The sequence below is a fragment of the Pinus tabuliformis genome, chromosome 5_2 (genome assembly GCF_031772625.1).
Source record: "Pinus tabuliformis cultivar Carrire ecotype Pingquan chromosome 5_2, CPIR1, whole genome shotgun sequence".
NCBI classification, from domain to species: Eukaryota; Viridiplantae; Streptophyta; class Pinopsida; order Pinales; family Pinaceae; genus Pinus; species Pinus tabuliformis.
The window spans coordinates 888,075,670-888,098,540 of NC_142306.1; the positions used below are offsets into that span (position 1 = coordinate 888,075,670).

General features: G+C 38.5%; 1 protein-coding gene across 1 annotated transcript in view; it reads right to left on the reverse strand.

The window, feature by feature from the left end:
- Positions 1-3,991: 3,991 nt before the first annotated feature.
- LOC149162148 (Mad3/BUB1 homology region 1) overlaps positions 3,992-22,871 on the reverse strand; it is a 152,923-nt gene continuing 134,043 nt past the window's right edge. Inside the window, exons 4-6 of the mRNA XM_089437160.1 lie at positions 6,827-6,911; positions 6,622-6,709; positions 3,992-6,489 (exon numbers count right to left, since the gene is read on the reverse strand). Of these exons, the coding sequence (XP_089293286.1) occupies positions 4,574-6,489; positions 6,622-6,709; positions 6,827-6,911 (2,089 nt within the window). The 3' untranslated portion in view covers positions 3,992-4,573. The remainder of the gene's footprint in view (positions 6,490-6,621; positions 6,710-6,826; positions 6,912-22,871) is intronic.

The window sequence follows — 22,871 nt, forward strand, 5'->3', positions numbered from 1 at the left end:
CGCATAATCTATTTATGATGTTTGGTGATTAATCTTGGTAGAAAAGAAAAAGAATAGTTCAGGATTTGTCCATTAAGAACACCCTAAACTCAATCTTTACTACTAAATATGTTTTCTCCAGGGTTAGCTGCGACTATGGAATTCTTAAATGCTCCTATTTGCTCTAATCACATGATAAGTCTGTATTCAGTAATTCTCACTTGCTGTTGATTAGGATTTGTCCGTTATTCCCTGTTACACTGTGAAAGAACTCTTAACTGCCTTTTTCTGGTGTGATTTATACTGTTTCTTGTCTAAAAAACAAATCAAAGTTTGTATCATGAATACCCATCTGGCCCTGCAGTGAACCTCTCTTTATCACAGATATCAAATGCTATTCATTTCTGGACTCCACATGCCCAATGGATTGAACTCTCTTTGATACTTGCTTGCCCTTCTTTGAACAATAGCCGACAACCAAAATTCAAACAAAACTCTCACCTCATAACTAGCCTAAAATCTTCAAAAAACAAAGTTAAAACTAAAAAGAGAGAGCCCTCTCTGATTACAGGTAGGCTAGAACCTGTAATCCAAAGCTTGGTTAGTGGTTACCCCGGCCGTATTCCCTCAGGAGTCAAAGGGAACCTAGGTGTTAACAGTCCCAACCCCTGGTGGACAATGAACCACCCTACCTTAAAAGGGGGTATTCACTACTATATCTTATACATCATGCTCTTACCCCTCGAGCTCCGAGCAGTTAATCAAAAAAAAACATAAAAATGCAAAATGCATATAGAGAAGGGTGGAAAAATCAAGATCGGGGCACCTCATGTACAACAATGTCTCCCTCCTATACATTATAAACCCAAGTGTGGGCTTTCCTTTTATTAGCTACCCTTGTACCTCAGCATGTGGCCCAAGGCTGCCCTTTCTCATCCCCTACTTCATTCACCTATCTATCATATGCCACCACCTTTTGAAGGATGTACCTTGAATATATTATCCCCTTTAGAAGTAGAAACCACCCAATATAATACTTGGTTAACCCCATTTGGAGATTAGGAAACATTAGCGCATCTCGAAGCCCATTATGGAAAGGCAAGCCATTATGAAGTCCTCACTTGTGGTCCATGATTGGTAAACTCATTTACTTGATTTCTCTAATGACGTGTTGTACTGGAAGGCTAAGGACGCATTGGATCTTATGCAAGATTGCAAATGGTCTCCATTTTGGGTTTGGTCTCCCTATACGGGGTCTTAATCCTCTAGAGGGTTGCATTGGCACATGTAGGGTGTGCGTTGAGAGCCATGGGCCTCCACAACAAGAGACAATGCTCCATGGATCCCTACATCCATTCAAAGATTGCTCATGTTTCACTTATCAGACGAGGAAGATGCACCTAATCCATCATGCCCAACTGGCCCCAGAGTTGCACCATACACTTGGCAAATGATCTAAAACTTGCATGATGATGTGGCATCACCTACACCATCATCCTAGCCCTTGCGGATGATCTACAGGCATCTTCGATTTGTTTGGAGACCCATGAGGACACTTGTGTGCTCCCACATGTCATTTGGAGCACCATAGGTTATTACAATGGGCCAACCCCTTATCCACTGCTTTTGAGGGTCCTATTCTTCATTATGGCACCCATGGACCTCATTAGGCCTCTTAGAGGGTTCTACGACATGCATAGATTATTATTTGACCTCTTGAAAGGCTTACTCTTTCATTTATGAGCTATTTTGGTGGGCTTGCCACCAAAAGTTGAATTATTATAACATTATTTTATTTTGGGAGCTTGTGTAGGCCAAGGAAGCTAATTCGAACTCCTAATTGGTGTATAAATATAAGTGAGATAAGTTCATTTGCTCATCGTCACTTTGGATTGGATCTTTTCTCTATTGAAAATTCGCACTTTTTCTAGAGGATGAATTGGAGCTTTATGGATGAATTTTGATGTGTGGATATTGGTTTATCTTGTCTTAGAGCTTCTCTTTTGTCAATTGTGGATAGTTGGATATTTTCTATTACATGTAAGTACATGCTTTTAACATTATTCTTGCTTTACTTTGTCATATACATTGAACTGAGATTTTCACTATTTCTGGGGCTAATTGTTGCATGCATTTACTGCTTAAAGTTGTGGAATTTTGTCTCTATTATAGCATCTCTCAATGTATAGGCCATGTAATGTGAACGAAATCTCCTAGGGGTAATTCCATCAATGAATTGACCTTGATAAGCCATCTCCCTTGCACATAGAATTATAAAAGCTACAAGAGTGTTTCTCCTTGACCTAGAAAACTAGCGAAGTGGTCTTGAGGCCTCTTTGACTAGAAATCAAAGATCCTCACTCATATTCATCATAGATTTCATTCTCCCAAGACTAAGGCACTGATCTACCAACGAGTGGTCACCTAAAATCACATCTTTTTCACCTTTCTCCAAGTCTAGCCAAGTTGGGTCACCTAGGGCATCGTTTTCCCGACAAACTACCCATCCAAAAGTTCAATATCTTAGGGTCTCCTGCGCTAGTGTTTCCTCAAGTCCTCCTCCAAATTTGAGGCCATTACGACAGTGGAGTTGTGAGAAAAGCTAAGCCCTAGCTTCGAGATCAAACTTTGCCCTAGCATCCTAAAAGGCTAGAAACTTGTTGGATCAATTCAAACTTTTAATTGGATATTCTTTCTTTGATCCATTTCCATACATTGTTCAAGTTAGGGATAATCATTGGTTGCAATACTCTTCTCCCCTATCCTAGACTAGGTCCACTTGGTCCTGTGTGGTCCCATTGCTTTGAAAAAACAATTCTTCAAGAACCATCCGAGATACCAATTTCAATAAGGATTTTAGAGATTGGGAAATTCCTTCACAAGTCTTATCACATAAACCTAACCCTCAAATCCTCCCTCCATTCACTAGAAGACAATGTACCTTGCTTAAAGAGCAAGCAAGCTCTATCTTTCTATATCTTCCGAGAAATGAATTATTTGGATCACTCCACATCTTTTCATTGACTTACCCTTCATCAGTGACTCCATAATATATTAGGTCTCCTCCCGTCGCTAAAAACCGTAAATAGAAGAGAGTCTTAACTGAAGTGACAATGGGTTGTGACAGTGGGTTAAGTCTTCATTTGTTGCCCTTGGCCTAGCACTTGCCCTTTAGGGATCCCCCTTAGGTCCCCTGCGTAACAAGGCCCAAATGAGAGTTTGTGCTAACATTGAAGAATGTGTATCCCATACTATAGACCATTTTATATGGTATCAAATTCATGGCACATATCGTTCTTTGATCTTCGTATGATAAGTACTTGAGAATGGATTGAACCCTATATGAGATGGTTTACGACACCATCGAATTGTTTATCGTCTTTGATAATATATCATGATTAAATAATAACAGTACAGATAGAAGAAAACATACCTCAAACATTGATCGAATTAAAGACGTATTCCTCTAAACTAAATGGGTAACAGAAGAAAGCATTGAATACCATGAATCTTGCACGAATTATTTATGAAATCAAAATTGTCACCTGTAACCAGGCAATGGTTATGGGTTTCAAAAAGTGTTCAGTTTTCAAAAGCGACAATTTAAAGTTTCAATAAATAAACTACATATATGTATGTATGCATAGTCACGAAGAAAAAAATTTGTAGTGTATATAGATTTATAGGAAGAATCTTTGAAACCTTCTGTTTTTTGAAAGTCGTTCCTTTCTGTTTTCTATTTTTTCCTTTTTTCAAATTTCTAGGTCATAGGGGCAAAACATTAAAGAAAAGAACAAACTGGATATTTTTTAACTGCTGGTATTCTTTTGTTTTATTGATTATTTATTTTTCCAAAATTCTAAGTCATGGGGCTCAACCACACCTAACGTTTAAAAATAATTCAAAAGAGCTGATTTTACAATAGCATTTTCATCTTGCAATCTTCAAGGAAGCATTATCAGATGTTGAGGTTTTATAGCAGAAATGTTTTTTTATGGATATAAGCCTCAGGTCAGATGTTATGGTTACATATAACAGAAATAATGGAAAATTGTCCTCGGTTACAATCAAGGTAAAGCTACTAGAAACCAGAGATATGATGCATAGCACTTAGAATTAGGAACCTTAATCATTGCAATGTCTAGGAAAAGTATCAAGATTGTATTCCTATAGTTGAAAGTTATGATGCTAGTGAATGACACGGCAAGGACATAGGTTAACTCATTGGAAGCCTCTCCTACTGCCATATAAGTGTGGATCCCCATACTTGAATCCATCAGAGAATAGAATATTTCTGGACAGTCATATTAATAATAAATATGCAGAAGCAAATTCCCGACACATAAGAACCTTTGTAATAATATATAGCATGTATCAGCAAATATTATCCCATCCACCAGATAATAATGCCATCAAACCTTTGTTTCCATTTGCCTCTCGCTCCTTAAGCATTCCGTTCATTGTAAGCACCATCAAACTATCTTAAGAACCTAGACTTCTCAATTGTTCCTACAAGCGTTCAAAATTTTGAAAGCACGATTAAGCTATCTACTAAGCTAGATCAGGAGTATCATAAACTGCAACTAATTCACTCCTAGTCTTGAAATTGTTCATCAATATACACCTGGAAACCTTCAGCTGGTTTACATACATTCTCATTTTCAGAAACACAACACTCTGTAGATGCCTTCTCTTGCAAGACTACAGAGCTTTCATTAGTCAATATTGGGCCACATGCAATTTCCTTAGATAGGCAGGATTTTTTGGTATGGTTATTTGTAGACTCACAATGTACATCTCCATCTATAAATATCTGAAAACCTTTATCCCGTGGAATGGCAGAATCATGATCCAAATTATTGGGTACATGTTGTTGCTGCTTCAAACTGTGTTTTTCAATATCTTCATTCACTGATATTGAAGAGCTTTTAACTGATTGAGTACTTTTCTCAGGTTTCAGAGCACAACTTCTTTTTGTATTGTGAAAATCCAATGGCTTCCCAAACATATTATTGATCTCAGCCATGGCTTCCTTTGTGTTAATAGTAGGATCAACCAGACCATGATGACATGCATCTTCTACTTCAGTACCAACAATAGCAGAATCTACAAATTTCCTTATGATCATTGTGTCTTCACTGCTAAAATTAGGAGGCAAACTAACTTTAGGAGAGACCTGCATGTCTTGAAATACTTCAACTGGTACATAGGGTCTCTTATCTTTGAATATGTTGCACTCTTTGGATGTCTTATTTTCCAAGCTCTCATCAGATAATATCTGCAAACCTTGGAAAGGTGTAAGATTCACAGATGAAGACAACTTTCTTGGAAGTTCTTTTAAGGAATCATTCATAAGATTCTCATCAATAAAAACCTCAAAATCTTTGGAAGGTGAAATACAAGAATCTTGTTCTTCCAAATTTTCATCAGCAAATATCTGAAAGGTTTCAGTAGGTTGCTTAACAATTTCCACTCTTGGTGGTCGAGTTCTTTCTTTTAATTTGTCAAATTCCAGTGGTTTCCAAAACATATTGTTTATTTCTTCCATTGCTTCCTTTGTATTAATGGTAGGATCAACGAGACCATGATGACAAGCAACCTCCAATTCTTTACTGCCACCATCTATAGCAGAATCTACAAATTTGCGTATCGCAATTGTATCTTCACCAGAAAACTGGGACTGCATGCTCACTTCTTCAGTATTTCCCAACTGTCCATAACTTTTTTTCCTCTCGACATGGCTCATATTTTTGTCCCATTTTACTTCTGTGGTCAGTCTATCATGGAAAATTTCTGCTGCAGTGGAAAGTTCCCCATTTTCACCTGTATTCCTCTGCATGAATATTACATTTTGGTTCTCGTTAACACTATTATCAGCCAATATTTGCAAGCCGTTGACAGGTGCAAAGTTCTTACATGAATTAGTTATACTCTGAACTTCTTTCGAGGAACTGTGCATGAGATCTTCATCTACAAATACCTGCAAGTCTTTTGAAAATGGAGAAATAGAAATATGTCCCACAGATGTATCCGGCAAAAGACATTGCTCTGTTGAACCTGACTCTTTCAAATCTTCATCAACCAATACCTGGAAGTTTTCGACGGGTTTATTTGTTTTCCTTCTCCATAGTTGATTTCCTATTATTGATCTTTCAAAATTCAGTGGTTTCCCAAACATATCATTTATGTCTGCCATAGCTTCTTTTGTATTAATGGTAGGCTCTACCAAACCATGATGATAAGCATCCTCCACTTTTTCCGCATAACAAACAGCAGAATCCACAAATTTGCGTACAGTGATTGTGTCTTCACTACAGGATGTGGATGGAAAACTAGAAGCACTATGATCACCTTCATCTAATTCTGGGTGGCTAGCAGATTCTGCTATTGAATTCCAAGTTGGGCTGCTCTTCTCCACATTATTGCAGATTTCCAAAAGATGATTCAAAGATGAATTAGCTTCAAATTGATATTCACCTTTTGGATAAACCTCCATCTCATTGCCAACTTCTGTCCAAGCACGAATGCTCATAAATGTTTTGCATAACAAAGATCAATAAGCATAATTAGATCTACATGAATCAAAGCTTTACTACTTTAACTGTTGCTTTAAAATTTATGAGGAAAGTGAAGGAAACCAACCTTTAATGCTCACGTCTGCATTGACTACAAAGTGTGTATGTTCAGAATGAATGTTTTCAGAACGCAATTCTGCCCTTGCTTGCAGAGACTATAGAAAGGTCAATTAAAACAGTGATGCCTGAAAAATGAAAGGCAGAAAACCCAAAAAACAGGTCCAATATTACAAAGAAGGAAGGTGAAAATTAAGGTCCAACAATAATCTTACTTTCAGTTTTCTTCTATTGCGAGAAGCCATACGTTCGAGAAAGGCACCATAAGATTTATGTAAATTCTCAGTAGGATTTGCAAACCTGTACATTCCATATTAAATCAGAAGAACTTCGACAGATATATTGAAACAAGAAATTATAAGAATGAACTTTAGTTCTCAATGAAGCACAAGTTCTATGTTATAGCCCAACATACAACATCCTTGCCTGTGTTGTCTTTTATACTGTAATACCCCGATTATGCGTGATAATAATGTGTATGTTTAATGATGACTTGCCTAGAGACCTAGACATACATTGTTCAGATTTGAAGCATAACATTATAAACAGATTATTCACCAGGCAGGTAACCATTCCTGCAGTGTATTTTGGTTTTGTACACAGGTACATTACAACTATAATATTAATACCACTAAAAGGTGCAAGCAAATGTAAAAGGAGGCTATGAGTCCATGAGAATGGAAGAAAGGCGGCTTGTGAAATACAATATTTTATTGCTGCCTTAGGATTGTTAATTTTTAGGGCTAGATTGTTCTCTGCTGTAGATAATTGCATTTTCAAACTTCTTCAACATTTCCATATAGCATTCACCCCATAACATCAAATCATCATTAGCAATTATGTAGAGAGAACAATAACATCAACAATGCAGCAGAACAGTAACGAACAACAGAAGAAAAGCATACACAATTGAGACACCAGGATTTAGGTCAAAGACCAAGGAAGAGACACCAGGATTTAGGTCAAAGACCAAGGAAAAAACCCACAAGGGGGAAAACCCAACCAAATTCTTCTTCTATTAGATATTCATCAAATGTTCAGCTGAGATACAAAGTACAAAAATCATGAGATATCAGTCTTTCAACATCCAACATATTGGTCCTACTAGGGCAATCCAGCAGCAAGCATATCACACTGTCAATATACATCCCCCCGTCATAGAGCACTGCATACTTCATTGTAGATGTCATAGAGACTCTGCCATCATTGTCATATAGTCATCATAGAGATGAGCAATACGTCACTATCATATAATCATCATCAGTGTCATGTCAAGATCATTGTCACTGTCATTCATCAAAGTCACTGTTATGCAACAAGGTCACTGCCATAGTCAAGGATTCTGTCTTCAAAGTTACAGTCATCAAGACTGAAGGTTACTCTGCCATAGAATATTAACACACCCCTACTGTCATAAGTATCACCTGCCAGCATATACATCTGCCATAGGTCACTGTCTCTCTGTCATATAGGTTACTATCTTACATCAAGATCACACCATAGCATTAACCATACAACATTGATAAAAGAATAATATCGTAATCATAGTCATTCAGCACTGTTAATATATCACTATTACAATAAGTACCAGAACATAGCAAGCATCAACGATAGAGATACAAGCCACTGAAATAGTGAGCTAGAGATAGATATGCAAACCAGATGTGTGCCATATGAGTCACACAATCTTTCATGCCATACAATGTGTGCCATAACAAATACGAGCCACAGCAAGTCTTAGATAATATAGATCTGAACCACTACTGCGAGTGCTAGCCATAGGTGTGACCCACAGTTATATGAATGCATGCCACAGCAATGTAATGTCAGTTGAATGTGATACTATGATGTGATGTCAATGCCAATGTGATGCAATGTCAATGTATTGCCACTGTCATGCGATGTCAATGTAATGCCACTGTGATGATGTCAACCCTCAGAGCAATGCCATTGTTTAATATGATGCCACAGCCACAGAGCGATGCCACAGTTTAATATGATGCCATGGCCACAGAGCGATGCCCCTGTTTAATACAATGCCACTACCACAGAGCGATGTTATTGTTTAATATGATACCACACCCTCTGTGACAATGTCAAGCCTTAGAGCGATGCCACAGCAAATCAAAGCCACAACACAAAAAACGATGCTACCGAGATCAAGCCATAAGACAAAAGCCATGTCACTGTGTAGCGATGGCACTGAAGTGATGCCAAATATGTTGCCATAGAAATTAGGCCAAATACGATGCCACAGTAGTTATGTCAAATACTATGCCGCAGAGGTCACAGAGGGTCACAATAAAAATCAAGCCACAGATAGTTGAGCGAGCCTCCATAAAGAATGTGAAACACAACAGAGAATGCGAGTCATGTGGTGAACTGAATTTCTTGTTTTGGAGAGAAGTATTGATCACTTTTTATAGCCTTCCTCAAGAATGAATGGGTGCCAATAGAAGTCAAGCCGACTTTAGATATTTGGAGGTAAAACACTTTACATCCAAATTTTCTTATTTTAATATTTAAATATATTTCCATATGCTTTTATGATTACTTGCCCAAGTGCCAATTTTATCAACAAAAATAATTCTTTGTCATTTTCCTTTTTGGGGCAAGATGGCCTTCTTTTGGGGTAGGAGGAATGAAGTGAACAAAGTTCCTTCTACAGATTAATTACTCCAGAAAACTTGGAATATAAAGATATCCATGAAGATACAAATATTATATTAAAAGTGTGAATAAGAATGATTTTACAATGAGAATGAGAGGTTTGCTTATATACCAAGCGTTTCTTCATGGAGAGTCATGTCTCATTTAGACATGACTCTTCAACCTAATTACTAATTAACTAATCATTATTTATGATTATTACCATTTACATTATTTTACATTATTTCCTATATATTTATTCATAACATTGCCTTCCTCCTCAAAAAGCTTTGTCCTCAAAGCTTACTGATGAAAGGCTTGATATCTTTTTTTCTATTTCGGATGTCTTCTTGTCTCGGAATTGTCATCTTCGTCGAAGCAAGACGATATGATCCTCTAAGTGACAAACAAAACTGTCGCATTGAGAAGGGATCATACCATCCTAGATTAATGTTCTGTGTAGTATTCTGATCACTGGAATTTTGTAACGACTTGTCATCATAGGACTGGATTGAGGTTCCATCACTATTCTTTGGAACATCAGTTTGTTGTTTCTATTCTGAATGGTCCCGCTATGTAGCATAGTTGAGTTGTCTACTTTCATGATTCAGATGCCGATAGGGAACTTTTTTTGTTTGACTTTCCCTTATTAGGTGTGAGGAAATTTTTTGATTTTCTACTTGTGAGGACGTTGTTGAGTTGGTTACAAAACCTTCACTTGGGATGTTTATCATCTGCACTGCAACATCAATGTGTCTTTTCTTCAACTGACTTGTCTTCTTCTTGAGTTGTCATATTCACTGGATCGGTATCTGTTGTTTTTTCGTCAACTTGAATTCCTACATTTGATGCTTCATTCTCGATGAGTTGTTGTACTTTGTTTTCTAATGACTTCTTATCCTCCTTAAGTTTCTTAATTTGTGTCAGTAATTTTGCACTATGGTTTTTATGTTGATTTGGGGTAGCATTGGATGTGCTCTAGCCATAAAAATAGGTGGAGAGGCTAAAGCACATGAGATCTCCAAGACCCAAAAATGGTTTGGGCAGATTCTAACTGGTTTGGGAGATATTAAAATAAGTCTGAACTTAGGAAAAATAAAATATTAATTGGTATTAATATAAAACTGGGTTAGAAGGATCCAAAAGTCAAGGATCAAGCCAAATCTAATCTTAGTCGTTGATTAGAGATTTAATCTCAACCGTTGATAGACCAACGAGAAAAGTATAAGAGGAGGCTTGAGGGTCAGTTGGAGAACACACCAAGAGAGATCAAGAATTCGATTTTCTAGGGCAGGGTTTGCTAAGGAAATCGAGTGAGTGATCTGAGTTGCAGCTGAGGGGCAGGGAATACATAGCAGAGAGGCAGAGTTAGTACCAGGAGGATCAACGCAGAGCCGGGATTGGTTGAACCAAAGCCAACTAGAGGCCACGCAGAGGCAACCAAGAGTTGTGCAGAGCTAAAGAGGCCAACGTGTGAGACGCAGAGGGTCTAGGGGCTGACGCAAAGACTCCAAAAGTTGACACAGAGGCCAGAGAGGTTGACGCAAGGCCTAGAGGCAGTGCTGGAGGATTTCGTGGGACAGACTGGGAGCTGGAGAGACGGATAGGGTGATGCAGTCCCTATCAAAGTGACGCAGAGCAGTAGAAGTTCCATTGTTGTTGTGGGATCGTTCATCCGGTGCTGGAATATTTGTATCTGACTAAGAGGTACTACTGCAAAAGGCATTCTCTGTTGGGTGAGCCATTTCTGGCACCCAGGTTGTATTCTGAAATTGCATAATAATAAAATCCTCTAAATAGTTGCACCATTTTTTCGCATTGCGTTTTTCTGGGGACATTAGTCCAAAAACAACAGTGTTACTTGTGTGCTTGTTTACTTTTAGTTGATGATCTGCATGTGTTGATAATGTACTTGTATTTATTTTCAGTATTTACATGGTAAATAACTTGTTAAGTAATTGAACAAGTAGGAAGAAAAAAATCAGATAGTATAGGAAGAATTTCTAACAGGTTAAACTTTGAAATTCCAACATGGTATCAGAGCAAGGTTGCAGAGCACGGGATAACTGAAGGCATCAACCAAGCAGAGCAGTAGCAGTAGAAACAGCTATCCCGAGTGACAGAAGTTGTTCCTAGCAGAAAGCAGCAAGGAAGGGGTGGCGCAGAGGGTCTGCGTCATCCCTTCGAGCCAGGAGGAGGATCAGCGCAGAGGCAGAGAGGAGCAGACCTGACCTACGCAATCCCCAGTCATCTTTCTTAGTAAGGAAGGATCGGCTCTATGGCCAAGAAGTGCAGATTTTGCCGGTGCTGGGATTGCGCAGAGCCTAGAAGCTCAATCCTTCAAGTTGTTGGGGTATAGGAGGTTGTAGATAATTTGCAGAGCGAAGCTGGTGGGGTACTGTGGTCATAACAATACCTAGCAGGGCAAGAACAAGGAGGAGGGATTTCCAGAAAGGAAATCGAGACTCAGAGGGAGTCGAACCGAGGACTTCCAAGAGGGAAGTAAAGAGACTCAGAGGAGTCGGAAGAAGAGCAGCATAATGGTCATGAATGGACTTAGCGATCAAGATAGGTTGGACGAAGCATCCAACTTCGTGGTCTGGAAGGCCAAGATCTTGTCCGTTCTAAAAAGATATCGCATCAAGGACTTAGCCTTGAAAACAATAGCGATCCCAGTTGACCCAGCTGAAAATGAGAAGTACGAGGAGGCAATGGTCAGGGCGAAGTGCATCATTCTTGATGGGGTCAAGGATCATGTAGTGTCCGCATATTGCCGAGAAGGATACAGCAAATGAGATGTGGGATGCCCTGAAGAAATTGTACCAACATACTTTCGTGGGATGATATCGAGCTGTAGTCTGACGGACTACAAGCGGTGAGGGGCAGGATCTTTGAGGTACCCAGCCTCTTGGATTATACCTTGCTATGGGAGCCCCGAAGAGGAGTAGCAAGACTGGCAGATGTCGGTAGAGACGGATGTGAATGATGCGACAGAAAGTGCTACAGTGCAGAGGCTAGCAAGATGCAATAGTGCGAGAAGCACGAGAGTATTGCACCAATGCAGGATGGCACAGAAAGGTGTGCAATGGTGCGAGATGCATGAAGTTATTGCAGCAGCGTAGAGGTCAGTAGAGGGAGCACTTGCTAGCGGCAGAGGGAGCTTCAGCATTGGGAGAGTCTCTAGCCTGACAGGGATGTCAGAGTTGGGTGGATCAATTACTTCCTTCTCAATAACTGGGTTGCAATGCAGCAGTTAGCAGTGGCAGTGCTATGGGTAACACGATACAGCGTGAGGAGAAGGGGATGCATTGTTGATGCAACAATGGCAATGGCAGGGCCATGGGCAACAGCACGGATGCAGAGGGAACTGTCGTACAGATGCAACAGTGGCAGTGGCAGGGTCATGGGCAGCAATACATGATGCAGAAATGCAGAGGATGTTGGGCGGGGAGGCTTAGCATCAGCACAAGGACCGATGCTGGATGATCAAGGTGATACTCAGTGAGGAGTATTAATAGAGCACAGTCCCCGCTAAGAGGGAGTGTTGATTTGGGGTAGCATCGGATGTGCTCTAGCCATGAAAATTGGTGGAGAGGCTAAAGCACATGAGATCTCCAAGACCCGGAAATGGATTGGGCAAATTCTACCTGGCTTGGGAGATATTAAAATAATTAATATTTTTAATGGAGTTCCTAAGTCTAAACTTAGGAAAAATAAAATATTAATGGGTATTAAAATAAAACTGGGTTAGAAGGGTCCAAAAGTCATGGATCAAGCCAAACCTAATCTTAGCCATTGATTAGAGATTTAATCTCAGTCGTTGATGGACCAATGAGAAAAGTATAAGAGGAGGCTTGAGGGTCAATTGGAGAACACACCAAGAGAGATCAAGAATTCGATTTTTTGGAGCAAGGTTTGCTGAGGAAATCAAGTGAGTGATCTGAGTTGTAGCCGAGGGGCAATGAATACATAGCAAAGAGGCAGAGTTAGTACTAGGAGGATCAGCGCAGAGCCGGGAGAGGTTGACGCAGAGCCAGCTAGAGGCCACACAAAGGCAGCCAGGCGCTGCGCAGAGCTGGGAGAGGTTGACGCAGAGCCAGCTAGAGGCCACACAAAGGCAGCCAGGAGCTGCGCAGAGCTAGATAGGCCAGCATGTGAGACGCAGAGGGTCTAGGGGCTGACGCAATGGCTCCAGAAGCTAACGCAGAGGCCAGAGAGGCTAACGCAGGGCCTAGAGGAAGCGCTAGAGGATTTTGTGGGACAAACTGGGAGATGGAGAGCCGGATAAGGTGACGCAGTCCCTATCAGAGTGACGCAGAGCAACAGAAGCTGCATTGTTGCTCTGGGATCGTTCATCTTGTGATTTAGTCAGAATATTTGTCTCCGACTGAGAGGTACTACTGCCGAGGGCATTCTCTGTTGGGTGAGCCATTTCTGGCACCCAGGTTGTATTTTGAAACTGCATAATAATAAAACCCTCTGAATAGCTGCACCGGTTTTCCCGCATTGGGTTTTTCCGGGGACATTAGTCCAAAAACAATAGTGTCACTTGTGTGCTTGTTTATTTTCAATTGATGATCTGTAGGTGTTGATACTATACTTGTATTTATTTTCAGTATTTACATGGTAAATAACTTGTTAAGTAATTGAACAAGTAAGAAGAAATAAATCAAATAGTACAGGAAGAATTTCTAACGGGTTAAACTTAGAAATTCCAACATTTTAAGCCGAGATACTTTTTCATTTTTGTCTGCAGTAATCGTGTCAACTTCTCCTTGCATATTTTGTAGAACTTTTTTACCTTCTTGAAAAATTACTTTTGAAATATCTTGTATGTCATCTTGCGTTACTGAATTTGGCTTCAATGTAACATCTTGAAATGTTATTTTTTTCTTTTTGTACGAAAACATCAAAAACTTCATTTTCATATTCAGGATGAAGGAACCTAGGGTTTCCATCCATGGGGATCCCAGAATAATGTCACTTGGGTCAGTCAATAGGGATTGAACCGAGAATTGCGATATACATGTATAATCGCCAATGTTTAACTGTAAATCAGTTATTTCGTATTGTTTTTTTAAACAGTCTAATTTTTCGATTATATTTGACTCCGGAACTACTAATTGGTTTGTGATTTTAGGCGTTATATAATTTTTATCTTCGGTGGGAGAGATAGCAATAGTGACATCTTTTCTTGCGATAGTTCCTTTAATTTTAAATAGTATTTTAGCATAACCAATTGAGGTTTTTGAAAATCTTCCTCCCTTCAATTTTGTCTTGGATGCCATTATTTTTTTTCTAAATTAAATAATAATAATATATATAAAAAAAATTAAATAATAATTAAATTAACTTAATTATATAATAAGTTATTACTTATGTGCTTATTATGTAACTTAGCTAACAAGTTATTATTATGAACTGCGTTGATTTCTTAAGGGACTCAAGGGACACGACATTTGACTCGCAGCGAATAAGTGCAGTCGACAGTGGATAGGATGGCAGCGTGGACAAGGGGCAGACAGTGAACAACGCGAACGTGGCAGCGTGGACGGGTGTTGCAGTGAGACGCAAAGGTGGCAACATGGACGGGGGGCTGCGGATAAGGCAAGACGTGGGGAGCACGACAGAGTTGGGAACTGTAGTGTGAAGGGAGTTTCGGCAGCGGTTAGATGGCGGAACAATGACGCCGGGGCAGCGTGGATCAATGTTGTGGGGAACAGAAACAGTGACGCAGGGACAACAGCGGAATGGCAGTGCGGGTGGCAGCGGAATGGCGGAGGGTGTGGATGTGAAAGGTGGCTGGGAATGGTTGCGATAGGGAGGAAGGGCCAGCAGAGGCGGAACGACAATGTGAGGCAGAACAACAGTGTGACAGTGTTCGATGGAAATTGAGTGAGGTGAAGGGGAGCAGGTAATCGGCTATTCAATAGCAGCGGGCGACAAGTACAAACTGAGAATAGCGGTGAACATTATCAATAAGAGTCGTTCGATCTTCTGGAGGGATGCGGCGGTTAGCGGTCGACGACTCGTTGGTCTAATATTTGGTCAACTAACTTTTATATATTTTAGTTAGCGTGAAGGAAGCACAACAGATAGGGTAAAGGCCTGCGGCACACGATCAGCAACGGGTTTGCAGTTCTGGAAGACGATGGGAAGGTCTACTCATGCGGCGATTTCTGTATTGAATGGTCTAATGAAGAGCAGCGTCTTATGTCAAATGCTTTTTTTAATGTCTTTTACTCTTTCCTTTTTTTTAAATGTCTTTTACTATTTTTTTCCCTTTCTAATATATAGGCTTTCTTCTTCTTCTTTTTTGAATTTTTTTTCTACAATATTTTTTTTATAATAATATTTTTTTTAAATGTATTTATTGATTTTTTTTTGAATGAATGGCGAAACTAGGGAATTCGATAGAATGGAGAAACTCTAGAAGCTTTATAGCGAAACGCTTTGACTACAACAATGTTGACGAATCTTTGATGGTCAAACACTTGGATTGAAGAACGAGCTCTGTGCAACGGTTAAGTAGCCTAGAGGACCGAACTGCTCTGATACCAAATGAAGCGAACAAAGTTCCTTCTACAAATTAATTACTCTAGAAGACTTGGAATATAAAGATATCCATGAGGATACAAATATTATATTAAATGTGTGAATAAGAATGATTTTACAATGAGAATGAGAGGCTTGCTTATATACTGTAACGACCTATCTATAATATAGAGAACACAAGAATATTAGCATGCATACGATGCATGCATATGATAGCTACATATGCATGTATCGCATGCACCGCACTAGTATTTATATACTAAATTAACTATAAGTATTAAATATCATGACACTCCTTCAAATAGAAGTTATATTCACCCATCAACACCCATATTGCTTAATGCATCATGATTAATGGGCAAATACCAATGATATAAATTTAAAATGTATAACGTAAAAATAATTATAAAGAGATAGATGTTAAAAATTAAGCTAATCTTAAAAGATGGTTATATAATTATATATCTTAGAATATTAATAAATTAATAAAATGAAAAAAAAAAAAAAAAAAATTAAAGATAAGGTACCTAGTATGAACCTAGGACCTTTGTATTAAAAACAAACAAAAAAAGAATATTAAACCAAAACTCATAATACATGGGAAGGGTGTCACCATAAGGAGAACTGGTGGGTTGCTGGTGGAGGGGGCGGCCACTGCCAAGAAACAGCATATAGGGGCAAGGAACAGTTTTGGAGGGGCATCAAGAGCAGAAGGAAGAACCAAGGGAAGAGACATACTGAAGAGGGGCGAAATTTATAAACCAGAGTTACCAACAGAAGGAGAGCCTTGTTGTTCTGAGGTTTCTGGGCACGGGGGAACAATCTGCTTCAATTGAGAAGCTTACTGGACTGAGTATCGAGGTTATGCTCAGTTTGGCTGGGTGGTTTCGGTCTTTTGGTAACAGAAGCGGGAGCAGCTTGAGGCATCATCAACCGCAAGAATACAGGTAGGTACTCCATACCAAACTGAGTAATTTAGTTATATGAATGTTGGTTAAGTCATTTAAGCTGCAAGCAGATTTGAAGAAAACACATATTATGTTTTAGAGCTTTACAATTCTGGTTAAATGACTCAGAGCCTTACATTTGGTATCAGAGCAAGGTTCAAACTCTCGATCTGTTAAGTCTGTTAAAAATATGGGTGCCTGATTTAAAAATCTCTAAAAACAAAGAATAAAGAGCCAAAAGTTCGTGGCAAGATATTAAGGAAAATCAGAGTTTACTCGGAAAATATACAGTCCTTAAAATGAACTCTGTCTAAAAGAAGAGTGCATTATTAATCAAGTTAGCTGAAAATTTGAATAACTAATTCATTGACGACCTTCCCTCATCAGTGAGCTAATTCAAATCCTTGTCCAATGATTCAAAACCATCGGCAGCAACTTCTGAGCATGGGTGCAATATGGTTAGATGACAATATTCCTTTTTGTCATCCCTATCCCGCTTGGTGTTCACAAGTTGAACAGAACTTATACTTTCTTGACTGTAGAGTTTATCTTCTTGGATTCTTTAGCTTCAATCCAAACGTGTAAGCATCACCTTCTTATAGACATCAGAGGTAACTTATGGGAGCGAACTCCGTAGATACCATCAACCAGGATCACCTAATGTGAGAGATCCAAAATATTCTTTACACCAGTGCTCAACATATAAAACAGAAGTGAAATATGAAGCACATCGTATTGCAGTTTTGCCGCTAGAAGATAGTCAATCTGTTACCAGTAGACCTATGTAAATTTGCATTGAAAGTAATTCGTTGGCTGCTGCTTTGGCCACCACATTGGACATAATTAAATTCAGGAGAAATCCAATAGAAATCCCACTTTCCTACTCGCCAAGCTGCTTCATACTGCAATTCGATAAATTCCAAATCTTGCTGTAGGAAGTCCTTTTGGGAAGCCAGGCCCTGAGAATAAAGATCAAGCACATGACCGCAACCAGTTTGTTGCAATGATTTCATGAGGCCTTTGTAGTATTTCCAGTCTGAAAATTCATCTTTGAATGGCAAATTATGGCATATATTTCCAGATAGAGAATGCCTTTGAGAATTATTGCTTGACAGTCCAACAGTAAGATCTCTTCCTGTTGCCATCATCATCAGAGCCGAAATGAAATTTCTCACACAATTTATGGAATATAACAGAGTCTTGGGTGCCAGAGAGTTCCACTGCACCGCGAGATTGCAAGATCACACGTTAGCTTCAATTACTCGCACCATTTTCCAAGCAATAAGGCAAAGTAGTGAAGGTGGATGTGTTATGTTTCTACAGCAATACAGGGCACCGAAAATTTATAAATGTTATGCGTACAGTGTCAAGTATCTAGTTAACAAACTAAGCGTTGAGCCACAGGGAAATATCATAAAACAACCAGACACCAATCACCTCCGTAAAATATGCCAGCGTGTTATTATGTAAACGCATGTACCAAACCTAGATTATTGTGGCCGAGGAAATAATTTTATTAAGGTTCAGGTGTCAAATATATGTAAGTAACCACCGGGAATAAGAATGATGTTAACGTGGTAATGTTATAAGCCATATATGATATATTATATCGTAAATATATCATACGATATATATCCAACCATATCCAGCATTAAACTTACCATATCAAAATATGCAATATTTATGTCATATGATAACCATGTAGAAGGTGGAAGGGTCGGGCGGAGGTTTGAACCACCAACCTTCCAAAAATCATTATATAAAACGCTACACTCCGCACCAAACCATATCAAAACGTGCCACCTCTGCACTTGTGGCTCCGATGTTGCTGACATGTATTAACTCTGCACCAAATGGACTGTCATAACTCTGCTTGAAGGGAGATGATAGGAAGGATGAGATGGTAAAATAGATGGCTTTAATTTAATTCATGACATTACCATGTCTCGAGGCCGAGGTCGAGTTGTGACTTGCGGTTTTACCCCGTTCCGAGGCCAGGTTGTGACTTGCGGTTTTACCCCGTTCTAAGGCCGTGTTGTCACATGCCATTCAGACAGTGCCAAAATCTTAAATTTTTCTTATTTGTAGGAGATTCCGAGCCAAAATTGTAATGATTTGTGGGCATGGATCAACTATAATGGAAAGTGACTTTATATGTCTTCGAACAAACAGAATATTCTTTTGTAGAGCTTCTCCCGATTAGTGAGCGAAATTGCAACCTTCGTTTCAAATTCTGCTTTAAAATAAAATATTGACACTAAACTTTCCTTTCAAATGCCATATTAATAAAATCAAAATCCACCATAAAATATCAAATGCCTTATAGCTAATATTTAGCTAGTAACAGTTACTTAATTTAATTAAATTTAAAAAAAATACTAAATACAAAGAATTTAAACCATCCAATCAGTACCTACAGGCTACAAGTATGATTGAAACTAATACCAAAACTATGATGTCTTGAAAGAGGAAGAGTGTAGCTGTTCATGGTGGTTTGAAGCTAATTATAAAGATAGTTTCTCAAAGGACGCCAATGTCCATACAATCAGTTCAGCATAAAGAAAATACTACCCAGAGAACAATTTATACTTCAGATTATATAGTACAAGCATGTGTGGAACTGCATTCTAAACATGGCTTGGCAAACTGCACCCAAAAATATAAGACTTTGAGGAAGGACATAAAGGATATTTCCCAGACATACTGGCATGGAAGGGAAGAGGGCCTTTGGCATGTAGATTTAGAAGATTTTAAAAATTATCAGGCCATAAAGAAAACATAGCCTATAGTTATAACCACTAGGAAGCATGTCAAACGATATACCAAAAGAAATATTAGGGTTTTGTATTTTATATAAAATTGCAATGCATTGCCATATTCACATGTGTTATCAGAATAAACTACATATAGAAACCTAAGGATATTGTACCATGAATCTAGTTTCATCCAAAGTTCAGAATCCTGATTATTAAATTGTTACGGCAAAAGCTACAGCAGAGATTGCACATGATATCGTTTTATATAGTTTCAAAATTTCAGTTGCATAGTCCATAGACCCTGATACAGGCCCAAAACACAAATTAGTCTTAACCTTCTGCAAAATTATCCAATGCTTCTTTATACAATATATCCTATAAAACGTGCCTTTATTTTTAAAAATAGTCCTAAAAAAAACATTTAAATAAGCAATAAGCATAGTGGGTGGTAGCATCCCCAAACCTGTACTTGTTGGTTTAGCTTCCGAACTCACGGGTACCATTTCCTTATAAATTGATGCATCCTTCTATAGAACTGCTCCTTACGAGTTCGCAGAAGCCCTTGGTTCGAGGTTATTGACTGGTCAACGTTATTTAGTTTAAAGTGTCAAATTCTGGAGAAGGTTGCATTAAGCATTCTCAATTGCCAATTGATATTTTAAGTCCACCAAAAACCCTTTGAATTCTGCAATCTATGATGTTATCTGACTTTCAATTTCATGGATTATTGCAATAAGTTTAAAGAGGTAATCCCTGTTACAGTGGATGTGTTCTTTGTTACTTCTTAAATACTCTGTATTTTTCTCAAATTCTCAAATCCATATGTGTAGAAATAACACCCTCAGCAAGTAAAATATACACTGTCAACAGTAAGTGTTGCATTCCTTGTACCCTGTGAGCACTAAAATTAGGAAAAGACAAAAATGGTTGATTTGGACTCTTCTAATGTGAAAGTTAATAGAACTAGGTAGAATTTAAAATTTGCATGACGGGAGGTGTTTCATATTATATTATATTTCATGGAGAGGAAGAAAAAAAAAACAAAGGATGATATTGTACCTCTAAACTCTTTGACCAAGCATTCAAGGAATCTTAAATTTCATGAGCAGAAAATGGTTGAGCTGGTATGCAAGACACAGTTATCTACATAGGCAGCACATAAATTAAAACAAAAGTGATACTCTGAGTTGAAAAATTCTAGTGATTTTGATTCAATGCGTGGTAGTTGAAGAGATGAAGATAGTGCTCCTGACATTTCTGGGGAGAGCAGATTATTGTCTCCTGTTAACACTCATAGAATTGAGATTTTACAAAATAGTATTTTGGGGAAAGAATTTCAGAATGTACATTCTGATACTGAAGAATCTCTCAGCCCTTCTGTAGAAGCAGTGAGAGAAGACATTAATGATTCCTCAGTGTTTGAAGGCAATACTTTGGCAGATGAAGAAACACACTTGGATTTGCAGAACCGATATGTTGAAGCTTTTTACCATGAATCTCAGGACATAGAGAGAGATTTCCTTAAAAGAACACTTCCAATTAAACTAAGTGGCTGGTATATCTTGAATAAAGGATAAAGATTGGGACTTAATGGATAATTTGTTTGAAATATAAAATAATATCGACATAGCAATACAATTGATTCCAATTAGTAGGTTATATGCCTTATCCTCTGTTATGATAAAGTCTGAGAGCATTGACTTGATGAAAATGATGGGCAAACAGAAGTATACGGACAAGGGAGGCAAAGATGCTTCTATAGCAAAGTGAGGCATAAATCTAAAACAACCATGGAAATACATGTTGAATGTTATATTAGTAATATAGACACTAGAGGTACAATGGAAAGGTACGAAGGATCTAGCGAATTGGACTCTTTAGAGGTCATGGCAGGGTCCAAATACCACAATGATACCTATGAGCTAGTGAATTTGTAGAACAAATATTAAAGCTAGTCCAAGTAGTCATAAGTGATATTATGGAAAAATAAGAAGCAAGAAAAGGTCATAAAGCTACATATTTTCTGTTGTAAACAAAAACATAGGAACTCAATTAAATTTAAGCACAGCTTATCATCCTAAAACTGATGGGCAAACAGAAAGGGTAAATCAAGTACTTGAAGAATGTTGAGGATGTATGTTATGTATCAGCAATCGCATTGGGAAAAGTATTTATCCTTAGTCGAATTCGCATACATTAATAGTTATCACAATTCAATCGGAATGCCTCCATTTGAAGCATTATACGGCAGACCTTGCAAAACACCGTTAAGTTGGGACAAATTAGAAGATCGAGTGATAGTAGGGCCAAAATTAATCCAAGAAATGGAAGAGCAGGTAAAACAAATTAGGCAACGATTAAAAGAAGCACAAGATAGACAAAAGAGTTATGTTGATGCTCACAGAACTGATAGGAAGTATGAAGTAGGGGATCAAGTTTTCATCCACATCAAACCGAATAAAAGCAGTATTCGATTCGGAAAAGGTACAAAGTTGTCACCCCGATTTATTGGACCATTTAAAGTCATGGAAAGAGTTGGACCTGTCGCCTATCGTCTTGCATTGCCACCTCACTTGCATAAAATTCATAATGTATTTCATGTATCTGTATTAAGACATTACATAGTTGACCAATCTCATAACCTTCAATGGAAGGAACTGCAAGTATCGAACGAAGAAATCATATCGGTCGAACCATTACGTATACCGGAACGTAGGGTTCAACAGCTCATGAATCATCTGGTAAACCAAGTTAAGGTCCAGTAGGACAAGTATAGTCCTGGATCAACTACTTGAGAAGATACGAAGATCATATGTCAAAAATACCCCAACTTGTATCAATTTTGAAGAAATTTAAACCATGTTTTGTTATATATTTACTTTACTTTAAATCAGAAACTCAGAACCATTTTAGAATGACCATATATAAACATGAACTTTTATGACATCATATCTGTTTAATTCTGCGAGTACATGGATACCAAGACGAAATATGTTATTGACCTTACTCAATTAAGTTATCAGGGTAAAGTTTAAATATTTGAGTAATTTTGTTGCTGATAAAAATTAAGATATTATAATTTTGTTTCATTTATGCATATCAATATGATTGATGAGATAGAAATCAAAGAATGATTACATTTTAATATGAAAGCTAATGACATGAATAGAATATGGCAAAGTATGTTATATTCAGTGTTCCACGGGGACGCGTCCCCCAGGGTGGGGTGCGCGCACCCCTCGCACCCCACGCACCCGGGACGGGGAGACTCTCGGGGGTGCGTTTCCCCACGTCCCCCTTTTGGGGAGACTCGGGGAGACGCAAGGGGGTGCGTTTCCCCAATGTGGGAGACT